At 51.6% G+C, this 16,145-nt stretch overlaps 1 protein-coding gene across 1 annotated transcript; it reads left to right on the forward strand.

The window, feature by feature from the left end:
• The first annotated feature begins 3,898 nt into the window (after positions 1-3,898).
• LOC141998263 (killer cell lectin-like receptor subfamily B member 1B allele C) lies at positions 3,899-16,045 on the forward strand. Its single transcript, XM_074970968.1, has 6 exons — positions 3,899-3,986; positions 9,947-10,033; positions 10,858-11,025; positions 13,057-13,211; positions 14,431-14,543; positions 15,922-16,045. The coding sequence occupies exons 1-6, from the start codon at positions 3,899-3,901 to the stop codon at positions 16,043-16,045; spliced, it is 735 nt and encodes a 244-aa protein (XP_074827069.1).
• Positions 16,046-16,145: the final 100 nt, after the last annotated feature.

Raw genomic sequence — 16,145 nt, forward strand, 5'->3', positions numbered from 1 at the left:
GAAAGTCGGGGTGCTTATTTATGGCGGGAAAGTTGGCAACTGAGGTATGTGTGTGTGTATGGGGGCACGTGACCCCACGTGCCCCCCCCTCCAGATTTGCTGCTTGGCTAGCTCTGCGCACGCTCCCGCGGGCGGAGCATGCTCAGGAGCATCTGCTGAAGCCGCCGCCCTCGCTCTGCTCCCCCCTCTATGGGCAGGTACGGGTCGTCTCGGGATATCACCTTATACAGGACGTCAGGCTAGGGGGCCCATCCGACTCTGACATGTCTGCAGCAAACCGCTCTGCAGCCCTGCCCCCCGCCCACCAGCAGCAGGCAGCCCTGTTCTGAGGCCCCATGAGAGTCCCAGCAGCTGAAGAAGTAGGACGCAGCAGGGGCGGTGCAGGGGTGGACCGATGAGCCGGAGGTGATAACCTGTGGGTGCGAAGGGCTGCTCAAGCTGCCTAGCTAGCAGCGGCGTCCTTGCCCGAAGACGGTTTCCTGTGGGCCAGCGTGACTGTGAGGTTGCTAGCAGAAGGTGAGACCTGCTGCAGCTCAGTTTGCAAACCCTGATGCCCCTGAGGCGAGTTCCAGCAGCCCCCGTTTTGTCCGCACACATAACAATGGGACAGACCCACTGCCCAGGAAAACGCTGCAGCCTGGCAGTGTGGACGCTCACTACGGCAATGGGAGGGGTTCTCCCGGGAGGTGGTACGTAGGGTGGTGGAAGAATTCTTCTGTCAACCTCGTGCTGTCTACTCTAGGGGTTAGGTCTGTACAGCTGCATCTCTCAGGGGCATGGATTTCCCCCCTGAGACACACACCGATGCTGCCATAAGTTTTCAGTGCAGACGAGACCTCCAGTCCACGGCAAGTCAGTTCACCTCTGTTTCCTCTCCCACCCGCTGTCTTGTCTATTTAGTTGCAAGCTCTTCAGGACAGAAGCAGTGGTTCTCAACCTGTTTACCATTGTGGGCTGCATATGCAGCTCTCTATGTGTTATGTGGGCCGCAATCCCATCCACACCGTATGTATGGCCCTGAGGATGTCACATGGGCCACAGCTGGGCGCTGATTGGGCCATAAGCAGCCCCCGGGCCGCAGGTTGAGAACCACTCACAGAAGGTCACTTAGCATTTGTACGTAGAGCAGCAACGGGACCATGTTGGTGCTATGGTAACATAATAATAAATCCTGGAATAAATTCCATGCAGCCGTGGGGATTATTCCCTCTTCCCACAATTCCCCAGGTCGGAGGGATTTCTCCCACAATCCTGAGCAAAAATGACCCACAATGCAGTGGGGGCAAGGATCGGATTGCATGCTAAGGGCGTACAGCTAGGGGAAAAATGGACGAAAGCTTCCAAGTTCTTGAATCAAGGCTGGTCCTTTTTCTGAAAGCCCGGCTGTAGTTCAAAGAGGAATTAATTCCGGGGAGGTCTATGGCTTGTGTTACATAGGTTGGAGTTCAGGGGTAGTCAATAAGCGGACCGCGGGCCAAATCCAGACCGCCAGATGCTTTTGAACGGACCCCCGAAATCTTTTTTTTTTTTTTTTACTTATTTATTATCATTATTGGGGTGTTTTTAAATTATTTTCTCTGGGGTCTGGACCTTGACTAGACCTTGACCAAGAAATTGGGTTGTTGACCTAAAATAATTGACAGCCCCTGGACTCGAGGATCACAGTGGTGCCATTTGGCCTTCGAATCGATGGACCCTCCTTCATTTGGAAGGTTTTTCAATGTTTCATTTATTCAAATTTTCGTGTGCGTCGAAGTTTTCACCAGAAATTTTTTAGAACTTTTTCATTTTCAATTTTTTTTTCATTTTTCGGGGGGGGGGATTGTGTGGATTTTTTCTTCTTTCTACCCCCCACCCCTGATCTTTTTCCTTTTGCCACTGGAAAAAAAGGGGAGGGGAAAAACGAGGGGGGGGGAGAAAAAATGATTAGTAACTAAATATTTTCTTTTCCAAAAAAACCCTCAAAATACACGTATGGGTGAGAAGATCTGGTTTCGAAAAGGCCTTTTTTTTCAACCCCAAAATGTTTAACACTTTCACTTTTGACAAGTCCTGTCCTTGTGCGATACATCTATTCAGCATGGTGCGAAGTAAGGATAGCTCTGTGGTTTGAAAGCATTGGCCTCCTCAACCCAGGGTTGTGAGTTCAATCCTTGAGGGGGCCATTTAGGGATCTGGGGCAAAATTTGGGGATTGGCCCTGCTTTGAGCAGGGGGTTGGACTAGATGACCTCCTGAGGTCCCTTCCAACTCTGATATTTTATTGTCAAGTATCATTAAACTTTCTAAAAGGTACACTCTAGCACCTTGGTGCTCGAAGTTTTATACTGGGGACCCCTTTCACACAGCAAGCCTCTGAGTGTGACCCGCTTTATAAATTAAAACACTTCTTTTTATAATTCACACTATTATAAATGCTGGGTTTGGGGGGGAGGCTGACAGTTCGTGACCCCCCTGAGGAGGCCCGACCCCCAGTTTGAGAACCCCTGCTCTGACTCAAATAGCGGCTGTGGACTCGACATCTGCACTATGGTGATTCTCTGGCCTGCGTTACAGATGTTAGACAAGACGCTCTAATGACCTTTAAATCTATGAAACTATTAATCACTTTTCACAGCCACATTCGCCAGCTGTTTTCATGCTAGGTTCTAAACCTCACTGTAGGTCACCGGGGTGGAGCATCACACTCAGAGCAGTGGGTGGGCTGGAAAGGTCTTCTGCAGTAGAAAGAAAAACTTCACTGAAGGGGGAGGGAGGGGTGACCTTTTTCTCCAGCTTCTAGTCAATGAGCCGGGAGATTTGAAAGAGAGCTGGGGGCACGTGCAGGAGAGTAGGTCTTTGCCAGTCTCTGCTCCCACTTAGGGCCGCTTGTGCAAAGACTCACGCTCGTTTCACGGGAGCTAGCATGCAAAATATGGCAGGGTGGCTGGGATTTGGGCTAGTCCCCTCAGCTCAGACTGGGGGGGGAAGGCAGACGACAGGCCTGGACTTGAACGGCTAGCCTGAGACAACATCCACGCTGCTATTTTTAAGGTGCTTGCTGCAGTGAAGGAAGCGCAAGCCTAGCCACACATATAATGAAAAAACTGCCCCAAAGTCCTTATGCAAATAATGAATATTACAATCACCAATTTCCAACCCCTTGGACTGTGCAGTTGAACCGAGCCAGAAAAGTTTGATTTCCACGGCTGGGAAATGCTGTTTGTTTTTCCTTGGAAAATTTTGATGGAAATGATTTCCCCCCCTACGGTTTCATCCACGTTTTCAGTGGAAACTTTCCACTTCTTGTGCAACCTCCCCCAAAATCTTTTGACCAAAGCCTTTCCTTTTCAGAGGCGGGGGGGGGGGGGGGGACGGTTTAGTTGGGGGACAAACATTCCAAACTTTTCCAGGAACGTGGCTGCTTTCTGCAAAAAAAATGTCATTTGAGTGAAACCCCCAAGAAAACATTTTGGTAGAAAACTGTCCACCCACCCTCTTTTCGAGCTCATTTCCGCCTCTTGAGCTAAGAAAGCAATACAGGCTTTTGACAGCTGGCTGCTGTGGACAGCCCCCTCAAAGACCATTGATTCTCCGAGCACAGAGGAAAGCAGAGGGGCATGAGCTAGACACACGACTGTCTGCACTGGCTCTGCCTGGTGCTCCAGGCTGGGATTTGCTGCCTCACTGAGTTAGAGTCGCCATCGAATCTGAGTAGAGTCAAGCGTCCAACCCTCAAAGAGCAGCTGGGGCAGAAGGTACAAATTATTCAGCCATTGGCGAATGCCCAGGCAGTGGTCAGAAGTGGGCAGATTTCAACAGAGACAATATTTCCTGATAGAAGAGGTGTCAGTCATCTTAGCTCAGACACAAGGACGGTGCCTTCACACCCAGCTCCCTGCCTGTGACCTTTGCTGGCAATGGCTGACGAGGGAATAATCTACACTTATCTAAACCGCCCGGCAGGCTCTCTGCCCAGCCACACGTCGGCCCCGGCTCAGCATCACCGTGAGTGCCTTTTACTTTGTGGCGTTTTTTCAGGGGTGTGGATTTTGGGAGGCTGGGATTCCATTTTTGTGACTGTAATGTTGATAAATATTAGCAATGCACGAGGGGTGAGATCCCCATCTGGTGCAAGCGGGCATAGCTTCACTGACTTCAATGCATTAAGTCCGGATTTACACCAGGGTCACGGAGATCAGAATTTAGTCCTAACTCCACTGACTTCAGAGGGGTTGCTCTGGATTTACCTCTGGTCACTGAGGTCAAAATCTAGCCCTGACCCGATTCATTGCAGTGGAGTCACTCTGGATTTGGAACAAGGTAACTGAGAGTAGAATGCAGCCCTGACTCAATTCATTGCAGTGGAGTCACTCCAGATTTGGAACAGGGTCACTGAGATCAGAATCCAGCCCTGACTCTATGAAAGAAAATAACCTGAAGACAATCTAATGTCTTTTTCAAATCAGCTTCATCAAACCCAGCATTCAAAATGCTAACGTGTGTTCATCCTAATTGCATATTTATTTCATGGCATCACTACAGGGCAGATGTAAGTTGTGTGGCTGCCTCAATTGTGCATTTCCAGACCAAGATTCCTTTTCAGGGTAACCTTAACTCTCAATTTTGGGGCAGCGTTTGGTGGTAGGATGATTATAACACCCCTGGAATGCGTTTACCATTAAATTAAGGATAAAATATACACTCCACCTTCACATTGATTTTTGTCTGAGCATCACTATGCAGGGCCAGATAATCAACAGGTGCAAATCAGCTCTGTAGACTACGGTGGTGTTTCAGCTGATTTGCACCAGCTGGGGGTCTGGGTTTAGGTTCCTCTGGCCCAGTGGTTCCCAAACTGGGGTTCGTGAACCCCTGGGGGTTTGCGAAATGTTACAGGGGGCTCTCGGGAAAAGATTCCCTAATGGCAAACAGAGCTGTCCCTAGGAACCCCGGGCAGCGCCGGGCCAGCAGCCCGGAGCCCCTGGACTTCCAAGAGCTAAGCAGATGAAAGCAAGCATATCTATCACACTGAGGTGATTTAAACTTTAAGACTCCTTAGAAGAAATGGAAAGGGAGGGGGATATTTTTTGCTGTTTTTAAAATTAAATAGGCAGCTAATATTGTTTTTAAAATTATGATGAAGAACAAGTGCAAGCTTTGTTGTAATGTGCGTCGTTTGCCTGGACTGCTCAAGATCTGAATGCTTGTGTAGGAGAAACTCTTTGAGTTGGCTTCTTAAATCCCTTCACGCTGTTTCACATTAACATAGACTCATAGCATATCAGGGTTGGAAGGGACCTCAGAAGGTCATCTAGTCCAACCCCCTGCTCAACGCAGGACCAATCCCCAATTTTTACCTCAGATCCCTAAGTGGCCCCCTCAAGGACTGAACTCACAACACATCTGATACTCCTTGATGAAACATAGGAGCCTTGTCTTCTAACAGGCTTAATCAAAGTGATACAAGCTACGAAAGTGCGATCTTGGAAGAGTGTTGCCATTTTCATAATGGAATAAAAATACTGTAATGATCAATAATAATTTATAATAAATAGTGTGTAGTAAGCATGTCATAAAAACAAATTGTATTTTTCCAACATCGCTGCTTTTATCATTTATACTCAGGTAAAGGAGAAAATCCTGGGAAATTTTCATTTTTAGGAGGGGGTTCGTGAGACTGGACATTTTAGTAAAAGGGGTTTGCGGGTTGTTAACGTTTGGGAACTACTGCTCTAGCCGGTAGGAGAAGGTCAGCGTAATGCTTTGACTTGTTTCTAGGCTGGTAAACAAGACAGTGTCTCTGAATTCTTGCAAACCAGTCACAGTCTAAGAGACAGATTGGCACTGGTGTAAATCCTGCTCACCACTGGGGTCTACAGGGCTTTGCTGATTTATAGCAGCTGAGCATCTGGCCTTTATGCCTTGATTTATTTATTTATTTTCCCACAATGCTCAGCACCGCACGTGGGACCAAATTTGCAGGGGATCTCAGCTTTCGTGTGGGCACCCAGCTCAGTGGCTAGGGTTTCAGGGGAGCCCAGCGCATTGGGTGCTAATCTCTGGAAACCTGCCCATAGACCGTCACAGCCGGCGTTGCTGTTGGACTGGGAACATCTGGAAAGCTGTCCCCTCGGGCACCGAGCCCTGATTGTGGGTCCTGACGCCTTGCAAATCTGGCCCCGAGCCCTGAGGAAAATGTGACCCCAGTTAGTGGGGCCCTGTGCTCAGCTTCATTCTGGGGGCCCCTCCTTGGGACGCAGCCAAGAAAAAGAACATTCGCTCTGATCTCCCCACCCCCCGGACCCTCTTTTTCATTCTTTTCTTCTTCATCCTCCTCCTATAAGTAATAGGAAGTAAATGAGAATAAAGTGAGGGACCTTGATTGATCTTGTAGCCTAACTTATTTTTCCACAGACCACTTGAAAATCGCCGAGGGTCTCGACGGCCCACGCAGTGATCTTCCCAGATACTGTTTGTACCGTTAGCCAACTAGTGTAAAGTGCTTTGGATAAGAGCACTGTATAAAAAAAAATGTAAAAAACCATTGGGGTGCGGGGTCTGGCCAGGAGTTAGGGTGAAGGAGGGGGCTCAGGGCTGGGGGTGCAGGGTCTGGGAGGGAGTTAGGGTACAGGAGCAGGCTGGGGGTTGGGGTGCAGGGTCTGGCCAGGAGTTAGGGTGTGGGAGGGGGCTCAGGGCTGGGGGTGCAGGCTCTGGGAGGGAGTTAGGGTACAGGAGCAGGCTGGGGGTTGGGGTGCAGGGTCTGGCCAGGAGTTAGGGTGTGGGAGGGGGCTCAGGGCTGGGGGTGCAGGCTCTGGGAGGGAGTTAGGGTACAGGAGCAGGCTGGGGGTTGGGGTGCAGGGTCTGGCCAGGAGTTAGGGTGTGGGAGGGGGCTCAGGGCTGGGGGTGCAGGCTCTGGGAGGAAGTTAGGGTACAGGAGCGGGCTGGGGGTTGGGGTGCAGGGTCTGGCCAGTAGTTAGGATGCGGGAGGGGGCTCAGGGCTGGGGCAGGGGTTGGGGTGTGGAGCGCTTACCTGGGGCAGATCCCGTTTGGTGCGAGGGGTGCAGGTGGGAATGTGGGGGCAGGGGGCAGGAGCTCCCATTTGGTGCGAGGGGTGGGGGGGATGTGGGAGGGTGCAGTCATCAGGGAGGGCAGGGGCTGAGGGGGATGCAGGATTCAGGGCTGGGGGTGTGGGCTGGGATTGGGGAGGTGCTCCCAGCCCACTGCCCCACCCCAGCCCCCTGCCCTGAGAAGCTCACGGCACAGGGCTGGTCGGGGGGATATGTGTAGGGGGAGTGCGGGGGCCCCGCCTTTGCTCCGCCCTGCCCCGATTCCACCCCCTTCCCCAAGGCCCCACCCCTGCCTCTTCTCCGCCTCCGCCCCCAAGCGCACTGCGGCCCCGCTCCTCCCCCTCCCCCCAGAGTGACCTGAGCACTGGCAAACAGCTGTTTGGCGGCAGGGGAAGCGCTGGGAGGGAGGGGAAGGGGCAGGGCCACAGTGCATTTGGGGGGAGGAGATGGGGAAGAGGCAGGGGAGGGGGGAGCTTGGCTGCTGGTGGGGGCGGATCCTGCAGCAGGAGCCGCCAGGACCAAGCTTCTGCCCCCGCAGCTGCCCAGCCCTGGGGCCCTCTGTCGTTGGGGGGGGTCCCCGTGCCAGGGCACCCTGTGTTTTACTGTAAATCCGCCTCTGACCCCGGTGCTGAGTAACTGCAGCTTTACTTTGCACAGACAACGATTTCATGCCGGCTGTGGGCGAAGCGAGAGCAATGCACAGTGGGTCACAGTATATGGTACGGCTCTGCCCTCCTCTGCCGTCACATTGCCCGACTGGAGTGCGGTCGACACGTACTGAGACCAAGAGGAAGGAGCAGGGAGGCCCAGGGGGAAGGACACTTGGAAGACCTGCGTTTAAGTCCTTTATTGCACACGCCCTGCGTCGTCTTGCACTAGGCACGTAGGGACAGACTTCCACAGGTAATTAGGTGCCTAAGCAAGCTGGCTTCAGCAGGACTTAAAGGCTTTAAAAAAAATCACACCCGGCCTGGTTTCTTAGGTGCCTAAATACCTTAGGAAAGCTGGCCCTCCATCACTCCGTGCCTCTGTTTCCCACCTGTAAGCAGGCGTGGAGAGACAGGGCAGCGTTCTATTACCTCTGTATTTGTCCCCGGTACAAGCGCCGCTGGGCTCCTGCGGCCAGGGCTGGTGCGCACCGTTCAAGAAGGAGGTTAATGAACTAGAGAGGGGTCAGGGAAGAGCCACGAGAACGATTAAAGGGTTAGGAAACCCGTGTTACAGTGAGAGACTCCAGGAGCTCCATCTAGTTAGCGTAACAAAGAGAAGGTGACGGGGTGACTTGATCCCAGGCTGTCAGTACAAATATTTAATGACGGGCTCTTCAGTCTCGCAAAGCTCTAACACAACCCAAGGGCTGGAACTTGAAGCTAGACAAATTAAGGCGAGAAATAAGGCGTGCATTTGTAACAGGGAGAGTAATTAACCCGTGGAACAATTTACCAAGGGTCACGGGGGATTCTCCATCATTGACCGTTTTTAAATCAAGCTGGGACGTTTTTCTGACAGCTCCGCTGAAGGCATTATTGTGGGGCAGGTCTCTGGCCTGTGCTATCTAGAGGTCAGACTAGATGATCACAAAGGTCCCTTCTGGCCTTTGTATCCACGCAAGGTGGGGATAACGGCGCTGCCCTCTCTCAGAGCAGCGCAGGGAGGGTAAATATTTCCCGGATTACGATGAGGCGCTCAGCTGCTACAGAAACGGAGCCGGGTGAGTTCCTGAGGAGGACAGAATTCTGTTACCGACTCCAGTTCCTTCTAGAGTCGGGCTGACTCCTAGAGGGGATAAAAAACAGCAACGAATTTTTAGTCCCTAAACCGATCAGCTATGGCTCTGAACCACCGAGGGAGCAGAGCTTTCGCTGAGTCACCATCCAGAGGCAGTCCCGCTCCAGTGTATCAGTGCAAGTGCCTCTTTTGGCTGGATGTCCTTGTTGCTAAGGTACCAGACTAGCACGTGGGAAACCTGGTTTTGGTTCTTGGCTCTGCCACTGACTCCATGTGTGACCTCAGTCAAGTCACTTAATTATTATTTGTATTAGCGTGGCCTCCAGAAGCCCCAGTCGTTTACCAGGACGCTGTTGTGCTCGGGGCTGTACAAACCCGGGATAAAAAGGCAGTGCCCTGCCCTATGGCATTTCCAATCTGGGCCTAAGACAAGAGACAACAGAAGGTGACAGACAGACGGATAGGGGAGAACAACGAGCCCATAATGAGCTGTGGTGGCTGCACTCTCAGCCAAGCCATTGTCAAGTTTTTTTGTGGGCTTCACAACCAAGGAGAGCGTTGGTCTCTCCGCGCTGGGTCCGACAGCTCCTCCCTCTCTCTAAACCGGGATGGCAGCACAAAGGAATCCCTTAGAGGATGATGCCTCCTGCATACGCGTGTCACTCATCGATGTATTCTGTGGCACACTTTGTCCAACCACGCATTGCCAGGCTCGAGGCAGGAAATCCCAGGTGAAATTCCCAGCCCTGTGTGTTGCAGGAGATGAGACGAGATGATCGGAATCATCCCGTCTCACCTCAGTTTAGATATCTACTCAGAGCTGATGGTTTACGCCAGTTCATTGTATCTCTGTATGATCATTAACACACGTTCACCTCCCCCCTCACACACACATTTCCGGCAGTGGGTTTCCTGATCTGCTGAGCTGAGAAGAGCAATGTCTTCTCCACCTCCGTCTCAGAGACTTTTGCAAGCAATTTGCTCAGCTAGCCCCAGTCAAACAAGGGGGCTTGTTTCCACTGACAGGCGAGACCTGCAAACGGGCCAGGCCAGCGTGTTAAAAGGCAGAGACGACGCCTTCAGATGTCAATGGGTGTGGGTGCACCACAGACAGTTATCTCCCCTGGTGCATGCAAACCGGCTCTGCATTTCCCCCCTTGCTTCTTGCAGCTTGTCCGCAGTGTCCACTTTGGCATCGGGTCGGCTGCGCCTGGAACATCGTCCTGCTGGGAGCTGTGATAGTCCTGGCTGTCCTGGGTGAGTAGCCCCCGGCTGTGGGTTTTGTGCTGCGGCCCAGCAACGCAGCGGGAACTCAGCACACGTTGTTGGGGCTCAAGGCGAGAATCGCTGAGCGGCGGCCTCTGGCCTGGGTGATACAGGAGGTCTCTTCTAGCCTTGACATTTGTGATTCTGGGACAACTGTGCCAGATTCTCAGTTGCAAGAATCGCCTCTGGCCTGGGTGATACAGGAGGTCTCTTCTAGCCTTGAACTTTGTGATTCTGGGACAACTGTGCCAGATTCTCAGTTGCTATAAATTGCCATAGTGTCATTGATTTACACCACCTGGGAATCTGGCCCATTGACTCCAATGGAGCTATGGCCTATTCACACCAGCTGGGATCTGGCCCATGGACTCCGATGGAGCCATAGGCGCTGACGCCAGGGGTGCTCCGGGCCTCAGGCACCCACAGAAAAAAAATACGGGGGGCTCAGCACCCACCAGCCACCGTGGTTCGGCCTGGCCCCAGGGCTGGCTGCTGATCAGCTGTTCGGAGGGCAGGGGAAGGGGGAGGGGGATGGGGCAGGGGACAGCGGGTAGAGGAAGGGAGAGAGGATGGGGAAGGGGGATTTTGGGGAAGGGGGTGGAGTGGGGGCATGAAGAGGCGTAGTGAGGGCGCGGCTTGAGGGTGTGTCCTCGGGGGGAGAGGCGGAGTGAGGGCGGGGCCTCAGGACAGAGCGGGGGCGGAGCATCCTGTGGGAAATCCAAAAATCAGTGCCTGTGGTTGGAGTTACGGCGGATCGACACCAGCTGGAATCTGGCCTCGTCTTCTCCAATTTTTGGCTTCTATTTATCTTGAAGTTTCCCAGTGCCCATCCCAGAATCGCCAGATGGCAGCCGTGCCGCAGACCTCTGAGAAGAGCGATTCCTGTGAGATCAATCGAAACACAACACCGTACCACCGTAGATTGGAGGATTTCCAATCCTGCCTGAAGCGAAAGCTGTGTGGGGTGGAAACCAGCTCAGCAGGTAACCCCCGCGCATCCTGCATCCAGCCCGTCACTCACCCTCACTGTTACTAGGGTGACCAGATATCCCGATTTTATAGGGACAGTCCCGATTTTTGGGTCTTTTTCTTATATAGGCTCCTATTACCCTCCACCCCCGTCCCGATTTTTCACATTTTTGCTGTCTGGTCACCCTCACTGTTACACACCTTGGTGTTTACATAAAGCCGAGACACCTTCGGTCCCACCCCCTCTCTGTCCCATCCCTCCTTTCCTGAGCCTCTGTAATATCGCCAGGGACCTACAGCCTCAGCTAGGGTGACCAGATGGCCCGATATTTAACCCTTTGTCCCGCATCCCGATCAATGTACGATCGGGACGCCATTTGTCCCGATATTCAGGTAAGGAGGCGAGTGGGAGGGAGGCGCTGACCGCATGGGTGCTCTGGGGCTGGAGCACCCACGGGGAAAAATTGCAGCCAGGCTCCCCCCTCCTCGCCTCCTTCTCCCCCCCGCCCGACCCCCAGTGCGCCACGTCCCCATTCCTCCCCCATTCCAGCGCTTCCCACCACCTAACAGCTGTTTAGCGGCGCTTAGCGCTTTCCAGGAGGGAGGGGGAGAAGCGGGGACGTGGCACGCTCAGGGGAGGCGGTGGAGACGAGGAAGGGCAGGGGCGGGGACTTGGGGGAAGGGGGTAGAATGGGGGTGGGGTGAGGGCAGGGCAGAGGCGGGAAGAGGCGGGGGGTGGGTGAGCACCCACCCAGCAGAGGGGAAATCAGTGCCGTAGGGGTGAGTGGTGGGCAGGGGTGGGGATGTGAAGGGGCAAGCAAGTGGGCGGGGAGGCGAGTGGTGGGTGGGGGACCGAGGAGGGGCGCAACCAGCCAGTGGCAGGCCGGGGGATGAGGAAGGGCGTGGTGGGGGGGGCCAAGCGGGGAGGGGGCGGGACCTGGGGCAGAGTGGGGATGGAGCCTGGGAGGAGCGTTGGTAGACTGTGGACGGGGCTGAGGGCACCCCGATGTGTCGCGATATTTTAGTGTGGAGATCTGGTCACCCTAGCCTCAGCTGCGACAGCTCGTGGCCAGTCAGGGTGGGCAGAGCCCTGGCAGCTGGAGCCATAACAGTGTAATAAGATTTTACAGTTCTTTAGCTGATCCGTGTATTACACGTGTAGCACCCAGAGGCACTAACTGAGATCAGGGCCCCGTGGTGCCGGGTGCTGCCCAGACACCCAGGGAGAGACGGTCCCTGCCCCAGCTGAGACCAGGGCCCCATTGTCCCGGGTGCTGCCCAGACACCCAGCGAGAGACGGTCCCTGCCCCAGCTGAGACCAGGGCCCCATTGTCCCGGGTGCTGCCCAGACACCCAGCGAGAGACGGTCCCTGCCCCAGCTGAGACCAGGGCCCCATTGTCCCGGGTGCTGCCCAGACACCCAGCGAGAGACGGTCCCTGCCCCAGCTGAGATCAGGGCCAGCATTGACTGACATTAGCATACTCCCTATTGAGCCCTGCCGCACAGCGCCCCCTAGCCCTGCACTGGAGCATTGGGGTCAGCCATGGCTGCAAGGTAGGCTGACCAGATAGCGAGTGTGAAAAATCGGGACGGGGGTGGGAGTAATAGGTATCTATATAAGAAAAAGCCCCATATATCGGGACTGTCCCTATCAAATCGGGACATCTGGTCACCCTACTGCAAGGTGAGAGCACCCTGTATCGAGCCTCTTCCCCTGATAACCGAATGCAGCTCCCCCGCGCACCCCCACACAGCGCCACACTGGGGCATTGGGGCCAGCACTGACTGTGAGGGGAGAGCGCCCCCTGCTGATCCTCCTGCTCCGCTAACCTGTAACACAGCGCCCCCTTGCATCACACTGGGGTATTGGAGCCAGCACTTACTCTGGGCACCCCATGATGTTATGGTCTTGCCACGCTCCCCAGAGCTCTGCCAATGCACTGCGCTTTGTCTCACTAAAACATGGCGTGAGAAGGCTCCTTGTGTCTCTGCCGGTGGACGAGCAGATCCATTATTTTAATAACTGTTCCATTTCGCCCTCCAGACGGCTCCGGGTGCAAACTCTGCCCCAGGCACTGGGTGCCGCACAGGGACAAGTGCTACCGGCTGTCTGAAGAGAATCAATACTGGAGCAGGGGCCGTGATGACTGCTCACGGAGGGGATCTCACCTGCTAGTGATCCAGGACTGGGAGGAGCTGGTAAAGAATGTGCTAAACTGCACCGTATTTGTGTCCTTGTGAATGAGAGCAGGGCATGAAGCCCTCTTTTATTTTTCCAGCAACAAACTTTTGAAAGTAAAATTTTCATTCACAGGAAAAATTTAAAGTGAAATGAAATGTTTGTTTTTTTCAGAATTTTGACAGATATTCTCCATTTATTTTTAATCATTTTTTAACCATTTAAATTTTCAGTTGTGCAGAATTATGGATTTGAAGTATTTTTTATCCATTTTTGTTGCTGTAAATTTTCACGGTTGTGGGACATCATGGGGCGGGGTCAGAGACTGGGCAGGGAAGTCGGACCATAATTAGTTAATGAGAGTAGCTGTTGAGATTCAAAGAGGTTAAGCTTTGTAACTGTCAACATAGCCAAAGTAAGGATCCTTAAATCAAACGCTCAGTTCTCAAGCAACATTTTCCTTACCTTGCCTCTCTGTAAGTTTTGATTATTGTCAGTGGAAATATTTGTCATCAGTTTGTGTGTGTACGGTGAAGTCGACATTTGCTGATAAAAATCAAATCGTCCCAAGCCTATATATTTAGGCTTGGGCGATTAAATATTTATATAAATAAATACATTATATATATATACAAATAAATAATAATAATTATATAAATAAATACATTAATAGTAGATCCCAAAACATTTTACAGTGTTAAAAGGATTAGGTGCAAACTGGAGACAGGAATCACTCAGCTATTGCTGGGATGCGGCTAATTCTGGGGTGGGGCAGCTAGGTAACAGCTGTATGGCAATGCTGCACAGGGTTTGTTCACTCAGTACAGAATCCGATATGGAAAGAGGGGCAGTCGGTGGATAACAGCTGACATGTTTGCCCAGGGCTGAAATGCTTTTAATCATTTATTAGAGCTGTGTTAAAAAAAAAAAGCCAGCACAAAAAAATTGTAAAAATTTTCATTCAAAAACATTGAGAATGTTTCCTGATGTTCACTGAAAATGATGAACAAAATTCACCACCATCTTGGTGGAGGGGAACAGGACTGACTCAGTTATTAGTTAATAGTATAAATTGTTTCTTGTGTTTACTTTCAATTGGAGTTTCATCTGGTTTTGACTTCTCACCAGTAATAATGATCAACACCCAAACTAGGGATCAGGTCTCATTTGCGTCGTGAGCAAAGGAGTCAGAGAATTCTACCTTGTTCTGTTCTCTCTGACACCTTGTCCATTACACAGGAGTTCATACAGAATATTACACGAGATCAAAATGAGGTGTGGATTGGACTCAACATCACAACCCCAGGGAGGAAGTGGACCTGGGTGGATGGTTCTCCGTTCAATCAAACACTGTGAGTGTTTCCTGATAAGTTTTTTACATCAGTCTGCAATAAATACATAGGGTGAGACCCTGGGTCCCCATTAAAGTTAAGGGCAAACCTGCTGTTGGCCTCCATGGGGCAGGGATTAGACCCACAAATCTTACAGTGTAAGGGCCTCAATCCTGCAAACACACATGGGCTTACCTTAAACTCTCTCATTGAAGTCAATGGCAGTATGCATGGGAGGAAAGCTAAGCAAATGCATACATGTTTGCAGGATGAGGGTCTCTGTTTGCATGGCCCCATCGCTCCTGGGCAGAACTGGTTACAAAATGGGGAGAAACACGATTTTTTCAATCTTTTCTTGTTTTTTGTCAACATCTGAGATTTCAAAATTCAAAAGCTGATCAGTTTCAAAACTGAGAAAGTGCCAACTGCCTCCATAGTTGGTCAAAAAACTAGGTCAAAAAGCCACTCTACAAACCCCCCCCCCCCCAAGACGTTCTGGTTAAACTTGGATTATTGCTGTGCACATTGTAAGATGAGCTATTGCCAGCAGGAGAGTGAGTTTGTGTGTGTGGTTTTTGGAGGGGTGTGTGTGTGTGTGGGGGGGGGGGGGGATGGTGAGAAAACCTGGATTAGTGCTGGAAATGACCCACCTTGATTATCATGCGCATTATAAAGAGAGGTTTCAAAGAGGGATGGGCTATTACCAGCAGGAGAGTGAGTTTATATGTGTGTCTGTGTGTGGGGGGGGGGGGGAAGAGTGAGAAAACCTTGATTTGTGCTGGAAATGGCCTTCCTTGATGATCACTTGATGATCACTTTAGATAAGCTGTTAGCAGCAGGACAGTGGGGTGGGAGGAAGTTTTGTTTCATGGTCTCTGTGTGTATATAATGTCTTCTGCAGTTTCCACGATATGCTATGCATCCGATGAAGTGAGCTGTAGCTCACGAAAGCTCATGCTCAAATAAACTGGTTAGTCTCTAAGGTGCCACAAGTACTCCTTTTCTTTTTTCTTTTTACGAATACAGACTAACACGGCTGTTACTCTGAAACCTGTCAAAATTCATCAAAACTTTCCCATTTTTTCACTGAAATTTGAAATTGACTCAACTTTTCATGTAAGTTTCAAAGCTGAACATTTGCATCTGTTCTAAAGATTGGCCTCTCTGGGCTAGCGCTCTGATTCATCACTTTGCTGCAAGTTTCTGTGCCAAGTACATCTCTCCACCAGGTCTGGATTTGAACATATCAACTCGTTTCATGTAGTAGCCTATTTGGGGAAAGACTAGAGATGACGGCTGGAACCCCGGCATCCTGCAAGGAAGGAGAATAGCTGCGATAGACCCTCTTCCTCACCTCTAAACCCACTGATTGTGACTGTCTCCTTCACTCCTTTCACAGATTCACGGTATCACGTCCTGCTGAAGAGAACAGCTGTGCTGCAGTAAAGAAGAATCAGATCAAGTCTGAAAACTGCAACACTGACTATAAATGGATTTGCCAAAAGGAAGCTGTGCCCATTTAAACGGGTGGATTGGCGACCTCTGTTTGCATATAAGGAATGCAGAACATCCTGCGTTCTCATCTTTATTTCAGCTACCAAAGCCTCAGGCAGTGTAAATCTG

This window comes from Natator depressus, chromosome 14 (assembly GCF_965152275.1).
Source record: "Natator depressus isolate rNatDep1 chromosome 14, rNatDep2.hap1, whole genome shotgun sequence".
Classification (NCBI taxonomy): domain Eukaryota; kingdom Metazoa; phylum Chordata; order Testudines; family Cheloniidae; genus Natator; species Natator depressus.

Bases quoted from the DNA above. Each gene is read 5' to 3' on its own strand.
- LOC141998263 (XM_074970968.1), top strand. From the start codon at position 3,899: ATGGCTGACGAGGGAATAATCTACACTTATCTAAACCGCCCGGCAGGC. The intron at 10,034-10,857 runs GTGAGTAGCCCC...TTTATCTTGAAG, and splicing joins GATAGTCCTGGCTGTCCTGG to TTTCCCAGTGCCCATCCCAG. The intron at 13,212-14,430 runs GTAAAGAATGTG...TCCATTACACAG, and splicing joins TCCAGGACTGGGAGGAGCTG to GAGTTCATACAGAATATTAC.